The following is a 27932-nucleotide window of genomic DNA, read 5'->3' as shown; positions in this document are numbered from 1 at the left end:
TCATGTCTCACAAGCTCCCTGGCAATGCCTCTGGTCCTGCCACTGTGCACCACAGTGGCCCAATGAGCAGTGGGGATACAACACTTTCTGTCAAGCAGTGACTTTTAGAACCCCCACTACAGGCATTTATCCAAGGGTCTGCTCCCTGCTGATTTAAGGTTCCTTGAAAGCAGAGACTGGGTCTTACACATTTTCTTGTTGTTTTGTTCCCTGGCTGGCACTTGGCACAGAGCCCACACATGGTGGGTATGTATTTATTTAATTAAACAGAGTTGGCCTTGTTCCAAAAAAGGATTTTACGTTGACTTAACCCGTACTAGGCCTTAAATCAGCATGGGATAAATTGGCCAGGGAAGGAAGTGAGCCCTGAAGGTCGTTCCCGCTAGAGGTTCTCTGCACCTGCTGCACCTGGATTACACCTCCACTGCTCTTCTGAAAATTTCCCTCCTGCCGAATTTTTAAAGCGGTTCACACTAGAGAACCGATCAAAGGAGGAGGAAAAACAAAACCAAACCAGAAGCCCTGCGAAGCGGTAAGGTTTTTGATAGAACATCAAAAGCTCAACTCTGGGTGGCAGAGCCGCAGAACTCTCGGATTTCTCCTTCTGCCGGGGGTCCCCAGCGTGTTGCAGGTCGGAGTCGCGCCCCCGCCACCCAGGTCCCTCACCAGCCCCCCTAGAGCGATGCAGGTCCCAGCGGGCGCCTGTTGGCTTGGTGCAAGCCTGTTTGTTAGCTCTGCACGAGCAATTAATCTTGTGCATCTCCTGCCCCCAGGAGAGTGGTGGCAACCTCGGGTCGCCCAGGGGGTCGTGGGGGGTCCGGATCCTAGCAATCGCTCTGCAGAAACCCTAGTCCTGAGAGTCCCTGGTGTGCCCCAGCCTGTTCCTCTCAGCAGCAGTCTCGGATGGTAAAGAAAGGACTCATTTCGAGTCCACAGGGAAGGAGGGAAAGCAAAAGGGAGAAGGGGATTAGGTTGGTCAGTAGTTGGGCCTACGAGGGGAGGAGCGCCCGGGCGAGTGCGCCCTAGGGGAGGAGTACACGTGCTGGGGAGGGAGGGAGCGAGGCGGGCGGGAGGGGAGGAGTAGGGAGGCGAGAGCAGCTAGCGGGAGGCGCCACGGCCTCACAGATGCAGGCGCCGGCAGCCCAGGAGCCGGAGAGAAAGTTGCCGGTGACATCTCGCCTCCTGGAAGGCCGACGTTGAGACCGCTCGCCGCGAGGGTCACAGGTACAGCGCGTCCAGCCTGCCTTTCCCTGCACAGACGCGGGAAGCCGGGGAGCATCGCGGGCGGCCGCCGCTAAACTTGGAAGAGGAGGATGCTGCGAGTGGGCGCGGCGGCGCACTGAGTGCTCCCGGAGGGCTCTGCCAGGCGAGCGCCAGGTAGCCGCTCCGGCGCCGGGACTGCGCCAAGCCTGGGCCGCCAGCGCCACCGTGCCGGCATCGCCTCCTCGCCAACCGAGCCATGGTGCGCGCAGCGCGCACACCACAGGCGGGACTCTGAGCTCCGACCACGCTGTGCGCCCCCCCTCCTTACATCTCCTCTCGGGGCTTCCCGGCCAACCCCGCTCGCTGACCATGGAGCTTTGGCCCGGAGCGCCTCGCTTCTGAGCTGAGCATCGCCCGCTCCAGCGCCGCAGGGCCATAGTCAGCACTCTGAGCCCTGAAGCCCACGATCTTCTCACAGGGTTGGCACCCAGGCGCTCGGAGATGGCGCTCTGCGGGACCCCCCGGCCGCGCAAAGTTCGCATGAGGCTAGAGATGCTACCACAGCAAGTTGGCTTCGTGTGCACGGTGCTGGCCCTGGTGTGCTGTGCGTCCGGCCTCTTCGGCAGCTTGGGTAGGTGTGGGTAGGGGCCCCCTCAGCCCTGGGAGTTGGAGGTCTTGAGCTGGGAAGCCTTGGGACAGCTCCCGCTCCTTCCTCGTCAGGCTGGTCCCAAGGGTTCCTCCAGTCCCCTCCCTGCCGCACAGGCAGCGCGCACCCAGGAGGGCTGATCCACGCTCTGAACTGTGGCGTTCGTTCCGCTGAGCTGCTCGAGGCCCCTGGGCGCTCAGGACGCGGCTGTAGGTGTGTGTTACTAAGACTGAAGCCAGCACCGCCTCTGTCCCTGGTGCGTATGGGGAATGGCCACAAAGCTGAGGGGCCTCTTGCTCCGGGTGTGCGGAACTGAGTGGTCCGCTTTCCTATTCTGCAGAGCGGCAAGGGCTGTTCTCCGCATCCACGGAAAACCCAGACTCCCACTGGAAATTGCCGCTGGAGCCTGGCTCTTCCCTCTCCTCTACTGGTCCAAAGGGGGTGCCTAGGTTTTCTGACGCGTCCTTCCCAAACCCTGAAAGGACTGGGGCAGTCTGTCCCCGTGGGAGATTTCTGCCATGTTTCTGCATCGCTTTTCTCAACTCCTGTTAATCCCCATGGAAGCAGAGGACAGGTGTGTTGGAGCAGCGATCCACTCTCCTGCAAGAAGAGGAGGAGTTGGGAGTTGCTTAGGATATGCAAATTTCAGAAGTGAGGAAAGAAAGGAAACTTACAAAAACATCTACTTAGAGGAGATTTGAATCCATGCGTAACTTTCAGAGGACATTCACTACCCAGATACTCTACAGTTGAATGCTGTGATATATTTTCTCAATGTAAAAAGCCGAAAGAAATGGCAGGGACAATAGCAAGTGAGAGATGGGGGTACCAGGATGGCACCTCGCGGAACAGTTAGGAGGGCCATTCACACCTAGAAACCATTTATAGAGATTTAGAATGATATGTAAAAATCAAGTGGAACTTGATTAAACTTAAAAACTGCTTTTCAAAAACCCAAACTTTGTGACTCCTTTCAAAAGAAACCCCCAAAAGTTTATTTTGAGCTTCTTAATACTGCTGCTTTGCAGTTGGGTGAGTCAGTGGGATCCCCCATTACACCCCAGATAGAACAAATGCCCATAGGTCTCAAGTGTCAGCCCCAAGAAGAGGTATTATTACAGCCCAACAGTGTGCACATCATGAGAGGTAAATGAATATTTTCAAGGTCTTTAAGTGAGAGTCAGTTTTATTCGCTGGATTAGGAATCACCTTCAGGAGTTTTAACTACTTTGATCACTGGCATCCACATACTGTCCCATGTCACTCAGTGTGGCCAGTGGACCAGCAGCATCTGATCCACCTGGGAGCATGGTAGTGAATAATCCGAAGTCCCACTCTTACCTCCTAGTTCAGAATCTGCGTTATAACAAGACTGTTTGGTGACTTGTGTGCACATTCAGAGTGTGAGGAGCCCTGTCTCCACCTGCTTGCTAACTTGTGCTCCCTTTGTAGTTTCTCCAGGGCAGGGGCCACCTGAGTTACTGAAAGAGAACTTAATGGTTACCTAACTAAACACTTTGCTGCATCTGTGAGGGGCTGGAATTGGGTGTCTTGTCCAAGGTCAACTCACATGTGGAACTAGAAACAGTGAATTAGATTCAGGACACAGACTACTGTATATAGATAGGCAGTTGATTTCATATGTCCAATCACTGTATCTCTCCCATAGGTGGCTCTAAACAGGGCTATTGTTGACATAGCTAGATTCTCGCATATGTAAGGTCACTTTGAGAATGCAGGTTATCACATTGACCTAATGGCAGCTATGACTTCTTTTCCAATCCAGGTCACAAAACATCTGCCAACAAACATGTTCTACCAGACACATGGCGAAACAGAAAGTTGATGGCGTCAATGAATGGGACTCAGATGGCCAAGAACTGCACAGATCCTGGTAAGAAGATCTCCCCTTGCCCCCTCCACAGTGAGGCATTTGCACCCCCCCACACGGAGATGAGGCTTATGGCCTGGTGATGGTGTTTCTGTGGACCATCCCAGCTGACTTATGCTCCTGAGTGAGAAAGGGTAGCTGAATGATATGGAAAGATAACCTGACGCATTCGACTCTCATGCTGCAAAGCGACGCAAGTGCTTTCTTTATCCAAATAAGAAGGTCACAGTCAAGAGTTAAAATTTTATTTTCTGTTCTCACAGTGCTTCCAAGGGTTAAGTACTCTACTTGCTCTGTGGATGATGTTGACTCATCTGGGATCTTTGTCTTTTTTCCCCTTGTGCTTACCCTGTGCATTTGATTTGCTCTAGGGGCAGCAAATCTAGGTGCTTGGCTGGATGACCCACTAGGATCAGAGCTCACCAGGCCACTGCAGGGGAGGTGGGGTCACTCAGGGATGCTGGGGCCCTTCCTCTAGGATGGAGGTCCCCAGGGTGTCATTCTCCCCTAGAAGTGGATTCTGCTTGCCCTAGGAAGCAGCTTTGATGTTCTTCTTACTTCTGTAGGGGTCAGTTGTGTGTGTGTATGTGGGGGTAGATGTCAACCAGGATTGATAACTGGTCTCCTACCACAGATAGGCTTTGCTCAAGCCAGTGCTGCACCTGCGGGCAGCCAGGTGTATAGAAACTGCCCAGGCCTTCCACAAGGAGGTTTGGGTGTTCCAATCTTGGGGTCTGTGTGAGGCAGATTCTGTGGAGTGATGTATTCCAAAGCCGTGAGGGAACTATGAGATTGGTTATAAACAGCTTTTCTACCAAGTTGCCAGGCAAGTCACACAGTCTTTTGCAGTCCCTGTTTTCTTATCTGTAAAATAGACAGAGTAGCACTTGCCTACTCCAGGGTTGTTGGAAGAATTTGGTAAGGCTCTGTGTGGGGCTCTGTGAAAGGAGATGAAACCCCAGGGCCAAGGTGGGGTTTGGATGCCATCATCCTGTATGTTGTTGTTACCCTCAGAGAGGCAGAGCGTTCCTGCCTTACAGATTAGGAAAGATCTAGGGAGGAGACACAGTTGCTCAAAGTTACAAAACTCCTGAGAGGTGAAGCTGACCTTGGAACCCAGGCTCAGGTAACTAAGCACACGTGTTTATGGAGGTTGAGGCCTTCCCTCCAAACTACTGTGCTATTTTCTACACCGACTTCCCTTCCCTCAGAGGCCTTCTGAGATGCACATTTGGAATGTGGAGGAGAGACAGCTTTTGCAGAGCAGTACTGGGGTTCCCTTTGTGCCTGGACATCCATCCTGGTGACCCCAAGGGCAGTGATGCCCATGTTTTCGTTAACCTCCTCTGGCACATCTTTCCTGTCCATGGAGGTAGATGTACCAGTTTTCCTGGTTCATGCCGAGGGCTGTTGACTCATAATGGTGAACATGGGTAAAGCCAGGGACAGCTGGCATTGGGGCCCATCTTGTCACTCCAGGGACCTGAAACACTGGGTTTGGCCTTGTCCATGTGAGGAATGCATTACTGCTCTGGACAGAGAATTGGGTTAGGGAACTTTTGATGGGTTTCTGATTCACTGGTGCCTTCATCTTGGGTTGGCTCTGCTCTTCTCTGGTAATTTCCTGTTACAGGCCTTCTGAGCATGTTGGCTCAGTTAGAGCCCCATTTCTTTTCTTTCCTTCCTTCCTTTCTTTTCTTTCCTTCCTCTTTCTTTTCTTTTCTTCTCTTCTCTTCTCTTCTCTTCTTGGCAGTATTGGGAGTTGAACTCAGGGTTTTACACTTGCTAGGTGGGCACTCTACCCTCAAGCCACACCCCCGCCCTTTTTGCTTTAAGTATTTTTCACATAGGGTCTCACAAGCTGTCCCAGACTACGACAGGCATGCACCACCATGCTCAGCTTTCACTGGTTGAAATGTAATGCAGCCTTGAGAACTTTTTGCCTGGGCTGGCCTCAAACCACAATCCTCCTGATCTCCACCTCCTGAGTAGCTATAATTACAGAATGGGGCTGTGGCACCATTACCACTGCTAGAGTTCTCCTGTGTCCCACTGCAGCTCTTTTATCTTCAAAAAGTATTCCATGGACTTAGAAAACCGCCCACCCTATTTGGCAGGACCTCTTAAGGTCTGACCTCTTAAGAAGAAGGGAAATGAAGGGAACTCAGTAATAACTTCAGGAGTAATTAGCATTTGTGATATGCTTTGACCCTTTCCAGAATAGAGCCTGGCACTTAGACCTCAGTACAGATTGGTGCAAGTGATGGAAGAAAGGTACATTTTGATACATTGTGATCTTTAGTCTTTAACAGTGTTTTTGCAAAGCTGAGTTTAGTGACTTCAAGATTCTCTCTGCCAACAAGAGCATCCCCGGGCTACCTAGCTCCGGATCCCATTGTCCCCTGATCAGTGGGGACTTGCCTCCCAGCCTCTTCATCCCTGGTACTCGAGTCCCCTCCCCCTTCCACCCCCTCCCCATTTCCTATCACAGGGATCACCTGCTATTGTGCTTCCAGCTCAACTGTGGGCACAGATTGGGGAGCGTAAGAAGGTGCAAGCTCCATTCCTTGTCATCAAGTAGTTTACAACCAAATAGAGCAGACAAGTGTCAACCAGGGGAAAATGAGGTGATGATGAAGGACCACAGAGGTCCCCAAACTGCAACCCTTCAGGAAGCACTTCTGGTGCACAGAGGAGGGTGAGGTGGGCAGGAGGAGTTCTGTGCAGATGAGGCTGGCCTGTTTCTTTGACAAAAACCTCCCAGAACTGGGTTTAGCAAAAGAGAGAGATTATTGGCTCTGTACCTGGAAGTGTGGGATCAAAGGTTATGAGGTGTCCATGATTCAGTCTCCCTTTGTCTCTGGACCCAGTTTTGTTCAGCATGGGAAGATGGTTACCAAAGGTACAGCCTTATGTCCTCTCACACTCACAATGCTGAGAGAGTGTGCCTGAGGCTACTGCTGCAGGAGACCCAGGGGAAGTTCTATTGTGATGGGTTGGCATGGGCTACCCTAAGCCAGTTGCCCAGACCAGGGGAATGCTGGGTGCTGGACTGGTTTAGACTTGGCCACAAGCTCAGCCTCTGCAGCGAGAGAGTGAGGGCAGGAGCTGCCTCCCCCCAACTCCAGAACTCCAGCTGGGAGTCAGTGAGGTTGGGTGTCTGGCCGGGGAGTAGGTCCTCAGTTCTTTATGACTCCTTGCCATAGGCTCCTGTCTTAGAGTCACTGCTGTGATAAAGGTGAACAGGGCTCCAAGTTAGAGCTGCAGGGGTGACAGAGAATGCCTCCTTTCTACCTAGTTTGTGGAGCTTCCCCATAAAGGCTGGCAGGGTGTTGCATTCTCTTAAGGCCTCCCCTTGCCTCTGTCTGCACTAGCTGGGAGCCACTTGTGTGGCTCTCCAAGGTGAGTTCTTTCAGGGAAGTGGGAACATGGGGCTTTGTGAGTGTCCAGCTGTGACCAAGCCCGCACATCTAGGTGGTGTCCAGCAAACGTTAGTACACATCTTCCCAAGAGCCTCCAGGGCAGGGGCTGGTCTCATTCCCTGGGCCTTCTGGGGGCAGTGACAGGGATAACTTCCTCTCTTCAAAACATGAATGGGCCCCCCGGGGTTCTGGTGTCCTTGGAAGAATCCATGTGGAAGTATGGGTTGGGTCCTTTCCCTAGTTGTCGGTGGTGATGTTTGGCTCTCATTTGTGTTTCAGCTATTTGTTCCTCTCACCTAGTGCTGGCTCAGCTACCTCTCCCACCCCTGATTACATGTATCACCATCTAAAATAACTTAGTTACCCACCTGCCCTTACGGGCTACCTTCTCTAGGCCTAGAAGAGCAGAGTAAGTCCTGGTCACACATGCATGTCACCTCAAGAACTTAATGAATATACTTTTGCATGCCTAGACTTCACCCCAGAGTGTGTGGCCTAATTGTACTGGGGCAGGTCCTGAATCCATACTTTTTAGACGCTCCCTAGTTGACCCCAAGAAGAAGCCAGAGCCTTGATACTCAGTGAAGGGCATCACCAGGGATCCTGCTAGGACTGAAGCCTCAGGCCCACCCCACACCTGCTGGGTCAGAATCTACTTCCTAATGAGGTCCCTGGGTGGTTCACACACACAAGGAAGGCCAAGAAGCACTGCACTAGAACACTGCTGCATGCTTGGTAGGTGTTCAGTGTCAGAATTGGAATTCAGTATTGGAGGAGGTGTTCAATATTGTTGTCAATATTGGCATGTCGGCCTGGAGTGGGACTCCATGGTAGAGCACTTGCCTCATATGTACAAGGTCCTAGGTTTGAGCCCCTGCACTGAAAATTTTTTTGAATGTTTAACAAAAGCTAAGACTTGGCTTAACATGATAATTTTTCCCAAACCAGTTTTGTTTTATTTAATTAATTTATATTACTATTATTATTATTACTATTTTGGTTTTCTTTGAGAAAGGGTCTCACTATTTAGCTAGGCTGCCCAGTCTCCTGAGTCTGGGATTACAGGTGTGATCCACCATGACCAGCTTTATTTATTTATTTTTTGATGTAGGAAAGCTAAAAAAATTTCCTTCAGCTTTGACCAAAAATGTCTATGGAAAATTCCTAATTCCCTCCCCCTAGAGATTTGAAGGCATGACTTGGTCCCCTAGGCATTAGATGTTTCTTTTCATGGTCTGTGCAGAATAAGCAATTAAAAAAAAAAAAAAGGGAAGTGGGCTCCTGTGTGCTAAATGTGATACAGGAATAAGTGGCAGTGACTTTGTGTCCCTTTAGAACTATCTTAGTTCTGGCTGCTGTAACAAAACACAGTAGGCCAGGTGGCTTACACAGATGCTTGTTTCTCAGAGTTCTGGAGTCCAGTCCAAGATCAAGGTGCTGATGGACCTCGTGTCTGCTGAGGGCTCTCTTTCTGGCTTGCAGACAGCAGTCTTCTCGCTGCATGTTCATATGGTGGAGAGAAAATGTGCAAGCTCCCTTGTCTCTCTTCTTCTTATAAGGGCACTAATTCCATCACAGGAACCCCACCCCATGACCTTTTAACCTAACCCCTCCCTCAAAGCAGCACCCCCAGATACTACATTGGGGGTTTATTATAGGGGGGAGGCACAAGCATTCAGTCCATATAAGAAATCAGTGAGTTTCTAGGCATCTGTGGTGGCACCTGGAGTGTTTGAAGACAGCCAAGGGTGGAATCTGATGTTTCTCAACTCTGGCTTGCAGATGGGAGGCACTGGGGGACTCTGAAGAATGCAGATGCCTGGGCCCAGCCTTGACCTTGTAATCAGAACCAGTGAGAGATGCATTTCATGGGTGACTTTTGGATCATTCTAGGAATCATGGTCTTTCTGTCCAGACCTTCCATTGTGGGTTCCCACTTATCACGGCCACTCCCCCGCAGGCTTCCCTGGCCACTCAATCCAAAGTTGATTTCTAAGTTGCCGGCTGTCATGGCATCTCATTTTAGTCCCTGTGGATGTTAATTCTATCCGTCATTGAATTATTTGCTTCCCCTAACTAGAATATAAAAGGTGAAAGCCTTGTTTGCTTTTAAAAAACACTGTATGTGTTTCAGTTTTTCCATCTGTAATATGGGATACGTGGGTGATAATTCTGCCCACCTCACAGGGTTGTTAGAATTACACTGAACCAGAAGGGTGGCTCACACCTGTAATCCCAGCTACCAGGTAGGTGGAGATCCAGAGGATCTCTGGAAAGCTGGCCAGGGCAAAAGTGAGACCCTTTTAAAAATATATATATACAAAATGGTAATAGAGGAGAATTTTCGGTGGGGGGGTAACGTAAATTTAACTATGATATATTGTAAGAACTGTTGTAAACGTCACGGTGTACTTCCAGTACAACAATAATAAAAAAAGCTAAAGGACTGGAGGAGTGGCTCAAGTGATAGAGCACCTGCCTAGCAAGCATAAGGCCCTGACTTCAAACTCCAGTACCACCAAAAAATAAAAAAGAGAATTACATGAAGTATACCCACTAACAGTTCTGTCTTTGGAGGATTTGCTATGCTGGAGGATGTCATCCCTTGTATAACCTACTTCTACATAGAAAAATTGTCTCTTAACAAGGGTTACTTTATATTTGGGTTGTTTCGCTGAAGTGAACATGACTTCTCCTGTTCTTGCACTATCTTCCCCCCACTTTTGAGAGTGAGTAAGTGATTAATCATCTATGTGCCGCCTTCCCTGGTCCTTGCATTTGCAACATCTCATGCCATATTTAAAAGGAGGGTAGAAAGGATGAAGGAGCTTGGCTTGCTCCTATTGCAGGGGGCATTCAGTCCTCCTTCAGGCTTTGCTCTATCAAGTTTGGGTTTCCTCTTTCCAAACCTGCCTTCTGAATGCCTGGTGGCCCTAGGCACAGAGGAGGGCTGGGAGGGCCAGGCCAATGGAGGGGCACCTGAGAACTTGAACATGCATGTGGCTTATAGCAGAGACCAATGCAAGCATTTGTGGTCCCCTTGTCTCTGTTCCACCCTGGCTTTTTATTCTGAACCAGGTGTAGGTAAAGGCAGTTGTGAAGGAGAGAGTGTAGTAGGAGTGCAGTGGATGGGTCAGAACCCCCAGCATGGGAACAGAGGTACAGAAAGCAGGAGACATCAGAAGGAGGAGGAGGAGGGACCTAGAGGTGCAAAAGGTGCATAAGGACAAGTGGGTGGGGAAGTGCAGTGGTAGAGGTGACAAGATAAGGCATCTGGATTCTGACCAAACATTCATTAGAGCACTGCTTCAGTGGCCTTGAGACAAGTAGAACATCTGAAGTTTGAAATTGTTACATAAAGGCAGACCCTGAGTTGGATGAACTGTCCAGACAGCAGGGCCAGGAAGTCTAGCCTGGGGCAGGGCTTGCTGGGCAGGCAGCCTCCAGAGAGCCAGGTGGCTTCTGGGGAAATGTCCACTTTGGAACTATAGCTGGAAGAACCAGGCAAATTAGAAGCAAGGTCTTGTATGGCCTATGATTACAAATGGAGTATGAGGAAGACAGCAGCCCACCATCCTTGTGCCCACTCTTTGCTGTTTTGGGATCAAGTGAAGCCAGTGGTGTAGCACTGGAACGTCTGGGTTCTAGTCTCAGCTGTGCCGAATTCCTCCCAGCTGGCACTGGGGCTTTTCTCCCTTCTCTTTTCCTCTGTCTCTGTCTTAACAAAAGGAGTTGCACTGGGTAGGTTCAAAGATTTCCAGTGGCCAGAAAAGGTGTCTGTCTGTCTTGGAGCTGGTAGTTTCCCCTGGTGAAGGCAAACGTGTGGGCGTGAGTCCCAGCTCACCTCTTCCTGGCTGTGCGACCTTGAACGTGTTACGTAATCTCTCTAAACTCAGGTTTCCTCTTTTGTAAAAGGAGGGTGGTGGCACTTCCTCCCCGCCTTCCCAGGCTGCTCTGCAAAGAAGTACTTAAGCCATACCTAGCACACAGAGGCTGCTGGCACTGCTGTCACCATGGCTAACCCAGGGCCACGTGCAGTCCACTCTTCTCAGCTGTCTCTGGGTATTCACGTACTTGCCTCTCTTTACGACCCTTTAGGTTGGTGATGGTTTTTTTCCTCACTCTGTAGATGAGGAGAAGGAGACTCAGAGACATTAAATAATTAGACCAAGGTCACCCGGCCAGCAAAAAGCAGAGTGAGGTACAGTGTGTGTGTTTCACTAACAGACTTCATTCTCTGTAGCAGTTTCTGGTTTACAGAAAAACTGAGCGGAAAATACAGTCCCTCTGTTCCTCACCCAGTAGTTCTCTGAATAGTAATAATACTAATAATAAGGAGGAAGATGAGGAAGAGGAAGAGAAAAAGAAGAGGAAGATTTTTTTTGTTTGGACAGTACTTGGGTTTGAGCACAGGCACGCTACCACTTGAGCCACACCCCCAGCCCTTTTTGCTTTAGTTCTGTTTTGAATAGGGTCTCATATTTTTAGGCCTTGGCCAGCTTGGAACTGTAGTCCTTTTATTAGTGCTTCCCACGCAGCTGAGGTGACAGGCTCAGGCCACTGTGCTTAGTTTTTATTGTTGGAGACGGGCTCTCGTGTACTTTTTACCTTGATTTGTCCTCAAACTACGATCCTTGCGATCTGTACTTCCCAAATAGCTAGGATTACAGGCATGAGCCACTGTGTGTGTTTTAAGAAAGCAGTTTATCTTTATTAAATTATACTGCTATAGAAAAACAAGTGAATTTTTTTTTTTTTTGGCAGTACTGCGGTTTTGAATGGAGGGCCCTTATACTTGCCAGGCAAGGTGCTGTACGGAGCTGCATTTCCAGCCCTGGTTCTCAGTTAGTAACATCTTGCTTTAGGGTGGTACATTGGTAGCCAATATTGAAACATTCTTATTAAGCAAAGTCTGTGGTTAGCATTAGCATTCACTGTTTGTGTTGTACACGCTGCTGGTTTTGAAAGAGATGTATTCACCATTATGGTATCATATAGAATAGTTTCCCTGCCCTGAAAATCCCCTGGAGAGCCTGGTTGAAAAATTTTGGCTGGTCTGAATTTTGGCTGATCCATAATGATTAACAAATTAAGTTGAAAAAGACAAATTAGAAGTGAGAACTTCCCTGGCACATTCCAGTCTGTCCCTGTCCAGGTGCGCTCTGTTTTAGGAACATTTTCTGCCTGTCTTCTTCATCTACAGCACGCTAACCTCAGTGTGAGCCTACTTCCAACGCTGATTTGTTTGCAATCAAAAGTGGTCTTTTTTCTTTTTTTTTTTTTTGGTGCCTTATCCAAACTATCAAGGCCATCTGCTAGAATCCCTTCTTCTGGCTGGGCCATCTGCTACCCCCTGACTTGCAGATTCTCCGCTCCTGACGACATGCCGGCCTCCTGCAATCCAGAGCGCGCCCACTCGGTTTCCTCTTGAACTCTGAGGAACTGTTCCTCCCTGAGTTAAAAATGGAAATTATTAAACATTGCCATGCGCCACCTTGGGTGGGAGAGATCCAGCCGTTTGACTCAATGAAGAGTGGAATGCTTGAGAAGGGACTTTTATATTTAACGTCTATTACTGAAGAGGACATCAGAGCATAGCATTTCACTCAAAAGGAAGAAAAGTCACTGTGCTGGAATAATTTATGTTTCTCCTGAAAAAGCAATGGATGTCCCCCTTGGGAAAGGAACAAAAGGTCACTGTGTGACTGAGAAGAGAAGCACTGCTCTGCCCAGTGGGTCTTTCCCTTGCAATGGGAACCCCAACCAGTTGGCATCTGGTCCTAGGGCTCCCTTTACTACTTCTGTGCAGTGACAGCTCCAGCTCTAGCCTGGTGTCCTAGTAATTGCCCAAGAAATTAAGTCCAACATGCATTTCTTTAATGTCTACATGGCCTGCACTGTACTAGGCTCTGAGCTGTAAGGGACCCAGTCCCTGATGTCAGGGAACACAAAATGGAATTTGAGGGTGGTGCTGGGGGTAGAGAGAGGCTAGGGCTCAAATAGACAAAGCTGCCTGTGGCAAATATGGTGGTTGAAGGTGTTAGGGAGGAAAGAAGTAGTCAGGGTAAAGGTGCCCTCCTTGGGGGTGATGGCCTCTCAGCCTGACCTCAAATGGTGCAGGCAGCCAGGAAGGGCACCTGTGCAGGGGCACTGTGCAATTGTAAGCATTCCCTGAGAAATCACAGCAGCATCTCTGTACCTGGGAGCTGGAGAAATGCTGGCTAGCAACCGCTGAGTCTCACTCATTGGCTGTCCAGTGGAAAGAGAAAACAAACAGTGGCTAAGAGCACTGGCACGATAGTGAGTAATTAGGCTTTGGGGATTTACCTAGGAGTCAGCTCAGCTAGGCTGGAGCTGAATCAGATTATTTTGATTTTAATGTTTTTTTAAGCAGAAGAGACTGGGGACTGGTGGCTGGGGGACTGGCAGGTTCGTGCCACTGGCCCAGGATGAAGTTGCGGACTGGCTCTTGGTGGCAGTGTTAAGCCTCAGTTGGGGCAAGCATCCCAGTTCACAGGGTGTGCTTAGCTCACTGGTAGCTCATGGCAGATTTGCCAGGTTTTCCCCTCTAACCTTTGAGCTCCCTGAGGGCAGGGACAACGTCCCCTTTGCCTTGAGGCTGAGACTGGGGCCAGCCTGTGGGTGCACAGCCCCCCTCATTCTATGCATAAGAGAGTTGCACCCCACACAGCTACTGTCTCCCTGGTGTCCTGCCTAGCCTGTGGATGCCTTGGAATGGGTCAAGGTACCCAGTCAGGAGGAACTGAGGGTTAAGAACAAATACTCTGCAGACACAGCTGGCTTCCAATCCTACCTCTGCCCTTACTAGTTCTGTGACCTTGAACTAGTTTCCTCCTGACCAGAGAAAAGGGCTTTTTCCATGGATCTATCCCAAGCTGTGGAATCATGCCTGGTGCCCAATAAATGTGTGTGAGCCCATGTGTGTGTCCCCGATGGTCATATGGAACCTTCTTCACAGGGTGGGGAACGCCAGACATGTTCATCTGTGTAACATGCTCACAACAGCACCTGGCGCAGAGTGAGGGAGTGCTGCACAGTTTTGCTGCTGAAATTACCTCTGGAAGAGAGCTAAATATGTTTTGAAACCGGCTTCTGACGAAGGATGGGAGGATGAATTAGGTACATACAGCACTGTTTCATTTTGAGTGAACGTGAAGGAAGAACACACCGGGCTTGCGTTTGCTGGTTACTACTTCTTTGAGGGCTTTTTCAGGGCTGACCATGTAGGTGTGGCAGTCCTCAGTGGGTCTGTTCTAAATCTGCTCCTCTTTGTTGGTAATTTGAGATCCTGTGGGTGAAGTCTGGAGTCTAGGGAGCAGGATTTGTGTTCTGATGCTGACAACCTGTGTGATTTTTGTGCAAGTCACTCTGGCTATCTGAGCCTTGATTTCCTATCTGTGAAATGGGTACAGTGGTGCTGAAGTGGGTCCTCTAGGCTTTAAGGATTAGGTGCAAAGTGCTGTGAAAATGCAGTTGCCTGTTTGCATGATTGTGGTAGACTTGATGTACATCCCCGTCAAGAACATCCCTCCTGTGACAGAGAAAATCAGTGATTTGGGACTTTTCAGATTTGACTCTTGTAGGAGTAGGATTTAGTGGATGCATTGTGCTTGTCTCGTGTAAGGCACAGACCCTGTGGAGGGACCATCCGGATGCAACAGAAGGATGAGGAGATCATTTAGGCCAACCTTCCACTCACTAGCCCTGATGACTCACCAGCAGTTACTCTCACTGCATACTACAAATGTCTGACTTTGATCCTGTTATACACGTCAAGTTCAATGACAGCTGGGCAGATCCTACACCAGCTGATCTGGCTGTATCCCTGAGATATGTGCTTATTAAAGCAACCACATGTATGATAAAATTACCCTAATTAGGAGGTCCTGAGGGAAGTTTCTTGGGCCCAGGTGAGAAAGCCTTCTGTGGGTTTACTGTGTTGTTGCTGGATGCATGTTGACTGAGCGACCCAGTCTGCTGGGCCCATGGAGAAATGAAACCTGACCGGATGTAGACCCTGCCTCCAGGGAGCTTCCATTCTGTTGGAGGATAGAAATCTACAAAGCTAACCTGTAACATGAGGGGGTGTGTGTGTGTGTGTGTGTGTGTGTGTGTGTGTGTAAGAGCTGTAATCCTGCTGGTAAATTCAGAGGAGGGAGTTAAGTATTCAATGTCAAGATCACAGAGGACATACATAAAAGGAGGCACTGAAGATGGAAAAGGGTGACTTTTAAAGGCGTAGACACTTAGGTAGCACTGTTCTAAGTATTGTGTACACATTGCCCCTCTGATCTTGGTAATGGTTCCTTTAGAGCAGTGGGGGTGGTGTCCTAATCCCCTCTTACAAAAGCTACACCAGGAGGTGAATTAACCTGCTCAAGGTCTCCTAGCTCCAAATTGGCAAAGCAAGGATTTGAACTTGGGCAGCCTGGCTCCAGAGCCTGTGCTCTTTTGGGGAAGAACATGAAGTACCCTCCAGGCTGAGGGGGCAGTGAGTGCTGGCTAAGCTTAAAGTGGAGCATAAGCTGTGTAGGCGGATTTGGTTGGTGAGTCATCTTGTAGCATAATTCGGACCAAGAGCCTTAAACATCCAACGGCCTTTGTGCTCTACCTGTTGGCGGTGGGAGTCGTTGATGGTTTTTGAGCAGCTTTGTGTTTTAGGAGGACAGATTTGCTGGTACTGTGGAGGATATCTCAAATTGAGACGTGGCTTATTAGCATTGTGCTTAATAAGCATTTTAGTACAAGAGAAAGTGAAGATAAAACAAGCAGGAGGGATTTAGGTGAAGGGGATGGATCTGAGCATCGTGTTAGGGAACAGACCTAGGGGGCAAAATCTGTTGGATGGGAGGTAGGAGGTGTCAGCTGTGAGCACAGGTGACACCATGGTTCATGGTACCACCCTTTTCTGAGATGAGAGCATGGGAAGTGCTCCTTTCTTCTTCCCTTTACTTGGACACCTCTTCAGGGACCCTAGTTCAAGATTAGCTTTTCCCCAAGCACAGTGGCTGCCTTTTATCCGATGTTCCACACTCCAAAGTGTGCAGCTGACAGACTTGTTGGGCACCCATGGCTGGGACACTAGGAGGATGCTGGGACAAAGGGGGAAAAAATCTCTGTCCTCAGAGCCCAAAGGAAAGGACAAGGTAGGGCGGTAATCACCCTATCACTTGGAATGATGGAACGTTTTGCACAGTGCATCTAAGCTCCACTTTGACGCAAGTTGGTATTTGCTGGACAGATGGGCATGATGGCTGTCCCCGGCAGTGGACACAGTGGCTGCAGAATTGGGGTGCTAAGAGAGAATATGGCCAGCTCAGGAGCCATGGGGGTATTTTCAGCTGGCCTCAGGTTTGCGGCTCTGGTTTGTATGGTGGCCCCTGAGCTAAATGCTGCTGACACCACCATGTGCTGTGGCAGGAGCTGGACTTCTATCTGGCTCCTGTGGGGGTTGGGGAGAAGAACATTTCCTCTCAGCTTCAGGCACCTGGTGGGTGGGTGGGTGGGGAGATGCGGGGATGGCAAAGGTGGGATTCTCACCCTGGATAAACACAATGGAGAGGAGGCAGGGCCATCCAATCCTTATGTCCCTTCCACTTGTCACCTTGCATGTGCAGACAGCCAGTTTATTACACTTTTCATACCAGCAGGGCTTAATCCCAGGAGGATTTTGCCAAGGCTGCAGTGTGGAGGCGTTTTCTATAAGCAATGTTGGAGGCATTTAAACAAAGTGACAGAGAAGCGTTTATGCAATATGCAACATTATACACGACACACAAAAGGAAAGATCTGTGGCTGTCACTGTGGGGGCTGCCCATTCCCAGAATCTCACCCAGGTGACCTTCTCTGCCTCCCTCCCCTGCTTTGGTGAATCTGGCAGAGGGCCGTCAAGTTCCCCCATCACAACACTCGGGCACAAGGTAAAGTGTTGCAGCCTAGCCTCTTTTGTGGCCTGGTGGCCTGTGTCTAGCTGCATTTAGAGAGGAACTCCCTGGTATGTTATTGAAATGCTTTATTATTGCCGTGTAAGCATCTTCATGAAGGTGACTGCTGTATCTGACCATGGGACAGGAACAGCACACTGGGCTGGGTACTGGGGTAATGAGTCACGTGCAGATTCAAAGGATGTGGATGAAAGCTAGAAAATGGGGGGACTGCCCTGAAAGGCCTTTAGCCTGGAGAAAGAGCCAGAGCCAGAAAGAGGTAGAAACTCCAGGGAGATGCGCAGGCATATTGATGAAGGCGATTAGTGGAGTGGTAGAATGGTTTACGAGCAAGCTTGGAGAGGTTAAGAGCTTCAGCTTATAAGCTGAGCCCTGCATGAAGGGCTGTGTGAAGGGGACCTGACATGGTCCTACAAAGAGTCCCCTGCCTACAAGGGGCTGCACACAGGGGTTTGCCAGGCCAGGGAGAAGCAGAACCAAGGGGCAGCGCTCCTCTACTCAGTGGCCCTGAAACACAGCCCTGGCTTCTCAATCCACCTTCCCAGGAAACATCAGGGAAATCCCATCACATGGGATGTTTCAATTAGGGCAGTGTGCAAGAGGGCTTATTACAGAGGATGCTGTACAGCCACCGGAATGGACCAGCTACATCATTGCAGCCCTTCGCTCTCTAACGTCTGGGAAGTTCTTCTGTGGACCTCAGAGCAGGACCCTTGAAAGAATTGCTTTGAGCCCTTTGATCATTTAAACCTTGCTTGTATTCTCCTTAGCTGGCAACAAGCCCAATTCAGTGTGGTGTGACAAGTAGCTACATGACCTGCGAGCTTTGGGCGACCCACATGCATTAGGAGGAAGAAAGGGAAGGTGGGGGCTTTGGGTACCTAATGTGTAGACCACAGGCATTGGGAAGATGTTTCCATAACTCCTGAGTTACCGTGAATATTTGAGACGTGTGATCAAGTTGGAAGGGAGCCTTGGGGTTGCAGAGGAAGGCAGTGTGTGTTATAGCTAGGACAAATGCTTCATTGTTAATGTGCAGGTGTAGAAGGTCTGGGGAGGAGCCCGAGGGTCTGCACTGATTAGAAGTGCAGGTGCTCACAAGGCTGCCTATCTCACCATCAGCCACACTTTGAATAGTGTGGCAGTGTAGAGTCTGCCTGGTATAGGTTTGTGTCCCAGCTCTGCCAGTGAGTTGTGTGGCCTTGGGCAAGTTATTTGGCTTCCTTGAGCCTCAGTTTCTATACCACTGAAATGAACTCCCAGGATTTGCCTAACAAGAGTCCTGGCAGAATTACATGAGCTCATGCCTGCTGGCTCTGAGCTGTGTGACCCATGTGTAGTCAGAGCTTGGCAGTAGAGGCTTATGCCCTTGGCTGTTGGTCCAGCAGTCCCCAAGCTTCTTTGAGGAGCAGTGGCCCACAAAGTGGTCTTTCCCTCTCTCCCATGTCCTGCTCAAAACAGCTTCCATGATCAAATACATTTGGGAGGACCACAAACTCAGCCTTTCTTGGTGACAGACAACAGTGTATATAAGGTTCTGAGATGCAAGAAACCTTTAAACTTTAAAAGTAGATTTTTTTAAATGATGGTAACACATATAACATGAAATTTACCATTTTAGCCATTTTTAAAAGGACAGTTCATTGCCGTTAAGAACACTCGAGTAGCTGTGTAACCATCACTACTACCCATCCCTAGAACATTTTCATCTTCCCACCACACCTCTGTGCTGTGGAGCACTGACTGCCCGTCTCCCTCTCCAGTTAACCACCCTTCTACTTCTCTGTCTCTTCAAAGTTGACTACTCCAGATTCCTCATGTAATTGGGGCACACAGTATTTGTGCTTTTGTGCCTGGCATATGACACCTATGTTACCTCTTAGCATAATGTCCTCAAAGTCTGTCTATGTTGTAGCATGTGTCGGGATTTCCTCCCTTTTAGGGCCAAAAGATCTCCCATTGTGTGAATATATCCCATTTTCTTTATTCATTCATTGATGGCTAATTGATTGTTTCTACTTTTTGAATTATACTACTAGAACTTGGGTGTGAAAACATCTGTCTGAGATTTGAACTTCTGTAAACCTACTATTTAAAATTGGCAGGGGGCGGGGAGAGCCCTCTAGGGAACATCGAGGTCCCTAGCTGAGGTCCTCAATCCTGGCTGTGCATTAGAACCAGCTGCAAACTTTACAAAATACCCATGCCCAGGTCCCACCCTGGACCAGTGAAATCAGAACCTCTAGGGCTGAGTTGGGGACAGAGGTATTTCATCTCCCAGAGGATGTTAGTGAGCACCCAGTGCTGAGAGATGCCCGTTAGGGGAGACTTGCTGAGAGTCACTGCAGTTCAGGGTGAGATCAAGTGCTGGGCACCATGAAGTCCCAGGATGTCTCATGCTGCTGTTGCTGTATGAGTCTCCCTTACTGGATCAGCCCACTTCCCTGGGGTTCCTTCTGTGACCTGCCAAGCACAGGAGGAGAGAGAAGAGTGTTCAGGAGTAAGGGCACGGTGGCCTGTGGCGGCAGCAACCTTGGTCTCTGGCTTCCATAAATCTTCCTATTGAGACCAGAGAAGGTCCTGTCCTTAAGGGGGAACCCAGCCAGGAGGCAGGCAGCACCCACATGAAGTCACCGAGGAAATATAGGTGACAAGATGCAATCCAGTGGTAAAATTGGGACCTGTCTTGCCATAGTGCGCAGAGCTGACTGCAGATTTGAAGGAGCATATCTGATTTTGAGGATGAGCTTTTAGACAGCACAGAGAACACCAACATTCCAATGGTTTTTATCCAGGACCACTCCAGTTGCTTCTTGTCACTTAGAGACAGATTGAGAGGTGGCATCTCTGGCCTTGGCGCTCCTGGCCAGATGGCCCAGGCTTGAGAGTGGCGCCCCTCCCTCGAGACAGGGATTTGCCTCAGCACATCATGACCTCAGGAGACACTAGTTAGTGGTCTGCTGGCCCTGTCTGCTGTCCTGATGGCCTGATCTCACTTGGGTTTGATGTATAACAGTGTGGAGGAATGACTTAAGGATGTTATTATTTTTAGAGCATGTGACAGGACTTGGAAAACAAATTAAAAGCCCATTTTGTCTCCAAATTAAATATTTTAAGGAGTGTGTCATCCTGGGGTCTTTTGTAAGGAATTCATCGATCATAGAGCGGTTAACCCCAGAAAGATCCCTGCAGCTTTTAGTCACGTCCTCCTGGCAGTCCTTTGGGGCTGGGTAAGGTCACTCCAAGGGGTTCTGTTTCCTGGGCCTGAGTATTTGCAGAAGGGGAGGCTGGTGGACTCATGGCAGCGAGGCCCACACATTCTCCTCAAACTCAGTAACCAGTCCCTAGCCAAGCTGTGGAGCCTGGGATGAGAAAACCCTCTTCTGGTTCGGCAGATCTGACTCATGTTGTATGATCATGGACTGTCCTCATCACTCTGAGTGTAACAAGCATGGTTTGAACAAAATGACAGAAATGTGCCTGCGCTGGTTTGCTCCACTGAGATACATGGTGTCAGTGGTATCAAAGGAAATGATTAAATAGTAACATCAAGATAATGATTTTGATTCTTCAGTGTATTCCACTTTTAAATAGTTTTTACAGCTTTTTGGCTGAGGATGTGACTCAGTGGCAGAGCACTTGCCTAGTATGCATGAAGCCTTGGGTTTGATCCCCAACACTGGGGGAAAAAGTTTTTGCAGGTTTTTAATGCATCCACTAGGCAGGCAGAAGATACGGGCTGTTTGCCTGACTTGTATGTCAGGCCTCTTGTGTTTGTCTTCCCACAAGCATTCCATCAAATTGGGTGTAAAAATTCCATCATGAAGGGCTGACTGAGAAACAGGGGTGTTTGCCATTCTGGCTCTGAGCTCATCAGTCCAGGATCCTGTGTAGTAGGAGGGTTGGTATCTGACTTCTGCAGAGAGGCAGGTGTTAGAGGCTGACCATTTAGCACCTGGCTGTGTAGCTGTTGAGTGTCACCCCTGGCCCTGCTCAGCATGCCCCTGCTGCTGTGTAGCTGCCTGTCCAGCTAATCTGACTTGGAGCTCTGCAGTCCCCACTCTCCTTCCTCCCTGTCTTCAGATAAGATGATGTCAGGATAGACAGGTGGCAACTGCACTTCCTTGAAACTACATGGTGAACTCTATTCCTCACTGTGTGCTTAATATGGTTTGATTCTGACTCACCTACTGGCTCCCCCTTGTCCTCTTCTGTACTCAGATTCAGAGACTTGCCTTCACAATGCAGGCTGTTGTCATGAAATTACAGTACCTTGATGTCTCTTTTCAGAAGAAGCTGACAAAGAAAGGAGCCATCTGCAGACTTATCAAACACTCACTGCCACTCTCTGCAGGATTGAATGATGATTGCTTTTGAGGTCCACTAATCCTGGGGGCCAGAATGTCCTACCAGCTGCTCCCACCTCTAAGGCTCACTGGACTCCACGCTCCTCATCTTCCGCACCTGTGGGGTTGAAGTCTGCTCAGGCAGCCCCTCACTTGTTTATTTACTCATTTGTTTATTTATCCAAGAAATCCAAGAGCGTGTGATGTGAGAAGCACTTTGCCAAATGCAGATGAATAGAACAAAGCTTACCCTGAGGAGCGCATGGTGTGAGAAGGAAGAGGAAGCTTGAATTTAAATATCACTGGATCACCCTAAGCAAAGTAACTGACCTCACAATCTCCAGAGCAAATGGAGACCAGTTCTCCACTCCATGGTCATTCACTGGCTAAATTCACATGGCTTCAGTGCCACCTATGTGTAGAATACTGCAGGCAGGAAACTGGGCTCCACAGTCAAGGATCCTAAGTTAGAATCTCACAGGAAAGGTGAACTGTAAAATACGAATAACTAAACTGTGCTTTAGAGATAAATGTGCAAAGCTGCACACTTGAGAGGCAGAAGAAGCTGTGCTATGGTCCAATGGAGCAAGAGTTTTCCCTTGTGGCCTCCATGGAGGAATTGATCTTGAAGGTATGGGATTGACCCCATGAGTGGAGGGAACGACATGGATCTAGACCTGATTCATGGCTTTTTATGACGGCTTCTATTGTTGTTTGCATTTTCTTACTTCTAGCTCTTCCTGCATAGGTGGGAATGTGACTTAAATTATAGGACATTCCATCTGTTGACATTGGATTTGGACATGTGGCTTGCTTTGCCAATGACACTTGAGTAGACACAACTTAAATGAGGACTGAGCAGAGGCTTTAAAAGCCTTATATATTTCTGCTAACTTTGCTCTTTTCCCTTGTCCATGAGGATGGTATATCCTAGATGGTACAAATAGGAAGACAGGAGAAATCAATTTGTAATGCACATGAGAGATAAATGTGTGCTGTATGCCCCTGATAATTTTAGGATTGTTTGTTACTGCGACGTAACCTAGTGAGATCTGGCTGATACCGTCTCTCTATGGTGAGCTAATGTGTTTGCTCCTGAAGAGTGTGAAGTGAGGTGGACTCTTGGGGTAGAGAGGTTGAATGGGAATCAGATGACAGCAGACTTCTATCATCCAGATGAGGGGTTTTATTGGACCAGTTGGAGTTGGGAAAGGCTCTGAGGAATGTGCCTCAGACTCAGAGCAGAACTGACTCCCACAGGAACTGGTCCTGTGGGAGGTGTTTGAGACTGTCTCAGGTGTCCAGGCATAAAGAGAGGAAGCCAGTGACTTTAGGATCTGGGTCTTGGGCAGATTGATGTAGACGGGGCAACTGTCTAGAGGTGAGTGGCAGAAAGAGGCCACCTTCTTGCCAGGGAGGGAGTTTTATCTTTTGGGGCCCCCCACAGGCAGAGAGAACTGGCTGATCCAGTGTGCTCTATGTGGCTGGTCTGCCAAGTGTCCAAACACTGACTGTTTCCAAACTGCAGCCTTTTGCTGTGCAACAGTGAGAATCCGGGGAGGCCTGCCAGGTGTTGGGTGTACTTCAAGTTCTCTTCCTGCTTTCAGACCTCCTGAAGTTCTGCTGCTGTGTACAGTGTTAGAGGTAAGGTGTGAGGGGCCAGTCCAAGGAGGCAGGTGTTGAGGTGGGGGTGGGCCCATTTCACTTGCATTGCACCCCAGAACAAAATCCAGGGAAGTTCCATGAGGGACTCAGATTCCTTAGTAGTCTGGGATTCCCATCGACTACCCATCACATTGGTCAGTAGAGTAGCAGAAACCGTGTGGAAACTGTGCACACATAGCCTGGGTTGAAGCTTGGCTCTGCCACTTCCTAGCAAGGACCTTGGGTAAGTTATGAGTTAACCCTGCCATGCCTCAGTTTCCTTGTGTGTAGAATGGGGATGACAGCCCTGAGGTGGTTGTCTTAGTGAGGGTGGGCATAGTGTGAGGGGGGTTTTTATGGAGCACCCTGGAGATGCCAGGCACTGTTCCAGGCCCTGAGGAGACAGCAGTGAACAAAATCCCTATGCTGGGGAGTTTATGTGTTAGTGGATAAAAACAGAGGAGAAAATAAATTGGCCAGTGAGTAAAGGTGTAATGTCAGGTTGTAACTATCTTCAGAAAATGTGTGGGATAGAGTTAGGAGCCAGGATGTGTTTGAGGATCAACAATAGTTTTCGGGAAGGCCTCTTGGTGGTCAGGCAACCTGAACAAAGTGAGGGAGGGGTCTGTAGCTTGTACTTCTGGCCACAGGAACAGGAAGTGCAAGGGCTGGGAGGAGGCATGTGCTTATCTGTTCCAGGAGCAGCAAAGGGGCCATGTGACTGGAACAGCATGAACCCATTTAAGAGAGTTCCTTTCCTTCTAAGGAAACAGAAGCTTTCTGCTCCCATTCCAGATTTTACAGCAGATGCTGTGCTTTAGAAAGTCATGCAGCCAGGAGCAGTGCTTCCCACCTGTAATCCTAGCACTTGAGAGCCTGAGGCAGAGGACGTCAAGTTCAAGGCCAGCCTGAGCTACCTAGTGAGACCCTTTCTCAAAAAAAGAAAAGAAAGGCAGTGTAGGGATATGAACATCTGTTGTTCTGAGCCTTTGTTTTTGGAACCTTAGCTTTGCCATCTGTAAACTGGGAACAGTCTTCCCAGCTCCTGGATGGTCATGGGGCGTACAGGGCATAAGGTATGCTCAGGGCTTCCGCAGGGAATGTTTAATAAACATGGATCACTGTAAGTCCTGGGAGAGTGTGATCTGAGGTCAAGAGTGGAAGTCTCTCCAGATAACACATGGGATGGCATCTGAGGTCACAGGGAGTAGTGGGTCATTGTTGTAATTGTCCACTTAATGGGAAGGCCTTATCTTTAAGCTGTGGTTTGTTCTGGGGCGGTGGCTGCTTGCAGTGGTGATTTCACTAAGGAAAGGAGAAAGTGATGACAATGGCTGCAGGCTGGGGTTTTGAACTTGGGCTGCTCCTTCAAGTCACCTGGGACCTCTTAAAAGCCATAATTCTGAGGCCACACTCCAGACGAATAGTAATCTCTGGGTGTGGACCAGTATACAGCAAGTGGTAAACTTCCCCTGTGGTTAGAATGTGTGGCCATGGTTAGGAACCACTGTGCTGGGTTGGGTGGGGGCGTGGCCTCCCTTGTTCTGGAAGATTCTTCGTGTATCAGCATCACTGGCCCTGGGGGTGGGGTCAGAATGACCCCAAAGCCAAGCTTCCAGTAAGCTACCTTCTTTGCTTCCCCATTTCTGGCATGGTTTGTCCATGCAGCTGAACATAACTCTGTTTTTAATTTTCTAAATAGTCATGAAAAATGAGATGCTTTATGATTGGCTCTCTGATCTTAATAAAAAAGCAGGCACAGGCACTTTGTGGGTTCTGAGCTCAGCCTCCTGTTTCTTTCTCATGGGGAGTTAGTGATGACCCTTAGCCAGTGTGCTAAAAGGGACTTGAAGTGATACATCATTCACCTCATTTAAGTGTCCCACACTGCGTTAGAATGTGCCGAACCTTTTAGACCCAAAGGTACCAGGAGACAGGTGTGTCAATTTATGGCATGAGACCTCACTAAGAAGAGAGTCAGGAATGCTAAAATCTCGAGGTAAAATAGCATCTAGAGCTGATGCTTTTCAACATGTAGTAAGATTCCCATTGTTCCCCACATTGCTTTCCCTGCCAGGAAGCTCAAAAGTATTTATGTCTCAATTGCCTTTGATTTGTAAGAAAACAAATTTTAAAAGGCAAATATCCATTCCTGTCTTACCATTATTTCTCTACATTGTTTCTTCATTTTAAACTTTTTACTCTGATTTCAAACCCTTTTGGAAATACATGGGTTATAAAAATACTTTTAAAGAAAATAATTATGCCTTGTGGCTAGATACCTGATTGGGAAAGTCTCATCACATTCAAAAGATGACATGAGACAGGTGCCAGTGGCTCACACCTGTAATCCTAACTACTCAGGAGGCAGAGATCAGGAAGATCGAGGGTCAAAGCCAGCCCGGACAAACAGTTTGAGAGATCCTATCTCAAAAAAGTCCGTTACAAAAAAGGGCTGGTGGAGTGACTTCAGTGGTGGAGCATCTGGTTAGCAAGCGTGAGGCCCTGAGTACTGCCAAAAAAACCCCAAAAAAACCCAAAAAGGTTGAGGTATTAGTGCTTCTTTTGTGACTTTCACGTGCCCATAGGGGGATGCAGGTCCAAGCAGGGAAGGACATCTCAGGAGACAAGACAACATGACAGAGAGAGCCAGGAGCCTTGCTTACCATGTCTGTGAACTTAGCACATTTTATCTTCCTTGAGCCTCAGTTTCCTTATTTATGAGATGGAGAAGTATCCTCACTTAGCAGATACATATATAGATTGGATGCACTTGTCCTGGTGCCTGGTACTTAAGAAACACCAGCACGGTAGTCATTTTTATCATGAGGGTCACCCTACCCTCTGGTCAACAAAACTCTCTGTAAGAACTTTAGGCTTTGTGCATCACACAGCCCATGGCAGCCACTCAACACTGCTACTTTGGGAGGAATCTGTAAATGAATCGTCACAAGAGAACTTTATTAACCCTGTTGCACAACTAGTTGGAGGTTTCTCAGTTCCTAGTCCCTGGGGCCCTTCTGCTGCACCCACACTGCTCACCATCTGAAGTGGGACTGCGCCGTAAGTCCTTCTGTGTGTTCGTCTACTTGTTTTCTGGGTTACTTTGTCCCAAGGCTTCATGTTGAAAAGTCTGAAACAAATCAGCACGGCCATATATTTTCTCTGGGCCTCATCTTATGTGTGAGGCAAAGGGTGGGATGGGGAAGAGGGGGAATCCTCTGGAAGCCAAGTGTTCTAAGAGCTCCCTTGGTGAAGGCTTTCTGGAGCTCAGGCTCACCATGGGGTGAAGCCCGGGAGTTGTCAATGTCAGTGTCAATTACCCAGAATGCTGTGCAGCAATGATTCCTAAAGTCAGGACAGAAACTGGACTCTGCTGAGGCCCAGCTGCGGAGTGTGGCTTATGACCTGAAGTTTCCAGCTCTCAGGGAGCCCCACATCACACTGTGGGCTCTGAGAATCTCCTAGAATAAAACATCCCATGACCCTCTTCTTCCAGCTAGGAAGGCAGAGGTTAGGATGCAGCTCACTCTTCCTCCTCCCCCACCAGGTTTCTATTATCCTTAATAAAAGTGATCAGAAGGAGTTTCTCAAGTGTTTGGGGCATTTGCAGATGAAGTGTTTTACTTTGACTAATTGTAGATTCGTACGCAGTGGTAAGAAATAATATAGAGATTCTATGCGCCCTTTACCTTTGTTTCTTTTCCCAGTGGTGGTATTTTGAACTCTAGTTTGATATTGCAGCCAGGATGTTGACAGTGATACAAGATTCCGAACATTTTCATCACCTCAAGAACCCCTGTAAGGCCAGGTGTGGTGGTGTATGCCTATATTCCCAGCTATGTAGGAGATGCAGACAGGAGGCCAACTCAGGCAAAGTTAACACACGATCCTATCTGAAAAATAAGCTACAAAGGAAAATACTGAGGCATTGCTTAAGTGGTAGAGCACTTACCTAGCTCAGAGTTGAATCCCTAGTACCCCCCCGCCAAAAAAACCCCCAAACAAACCGGAAAACCCTCTCAAATTGCTTGTGGCAGTTTAACATACAAGCTTTTACTGAATTTGGTGGGAATCCAATAGAATGGTCCCCTAGCAGAGTGGCTCGGCTACTTTAATGAGCCGTGTTTTCACGTGCTGACACTCTTGGCTAAAAGCCTCGTTTCCAATAGCAGGATTCTCCTCTGAGTCATGAATCAAAGAGCTTTGCAATTGATTGTCTTCCTGAGTGGCAGATCTGTGGCTTTGAGGATGAGCTACCTCACTGGTCCCCCAGGACAGACAGACACTCGCCACCCTAGCTAGCAGACATCGGATAGGAAGGCATCTTTTGGGGCTGGCCACAAATGTCTTCTTCCCTTAGTATCAAATAGTTTTAGGGAGAAACTTCCCAGAGCTCTTCAGAATCCATTTGTCCACACTGGCTGCAGGCTTATGGACGTACTTGGACCTTATTAAAGTCTCTATCTACAAAAACAATGCAGAATAACAGTAAAATAATAGTTGCTCCGCACACGCAGGTCAGTTCTTTAGAGGAGCTCTAAGAATGGTGGGTTAGAGCCACCAAACTGACTACGAGGTATAAAGAAAAAAAGCAAGTGGCCACTCAAATTGTACCTCACACAGACATATGTGTAAGTAAGACAAAAGAAATCCCAGCCCTCCCTCCTTTCAGGTATTCTGAACATAACTTGGAGGAAAGACCAACTCGAGATTGAACCAACAATATCCACACATCAGGATTCAGCTAATCTTATAGTCAGGATTAGACAACCAGACTCTCTCAAAATAATGGGTGGACTCAGGACCCCTTAG

General features: G+C 48.6%; 1 protein-coding gene across 3 annotated transcripts in view; it reads left to right on the top strand.

Moving 5' to 3' along the window:
• Positions 1-1079: 1079 nt before the first annotated feature.
• Positions 1080-27932, top strand: part of Slc24a4 (solute carrier family 24 member 4) — a 145491-nt gene continuing 118638 nt past the window's right edge. Inside the window, exons 1-3 of one of the 3 annotated variants that reach the window (XM_074067289.1) lie at positions 1080-1224; positions 1682-1834; positions 3636-3743. In XM_074067289.1, the coding sequence (XP_073923390.1) occupies positions 1705-1834; positions 3636-3743 (238 nt within the window). In that variant the 5' untranslated portion in view covers positions 1080-1224; positions 1682-1704. Of the gene's footprint in view, positions 1835-3635; positions 3744-25353; positions 26181-27932 lie in introns of those variants that run through there. The other 2 variants (XM_074067290.1, XM_074067291.1) reach the window with 2 other exon arrangements.

The sequence above is a fragment of the Castor canadensis genome, chromosome 3 (assembly GCF_047511655.1).
Source record: "Castor canadensis chromosome 3, mCasCan1.hap1v2, whole genome shotgun sequence".
NCBI lineage: Eukaryota > Metazoa > Chordata > Mammalia > Rodentia > Castoridae > Castor > Castor canadensis.
This window is presented reverse-complemented; position numbering and strand designations above follow the sequence as displayed.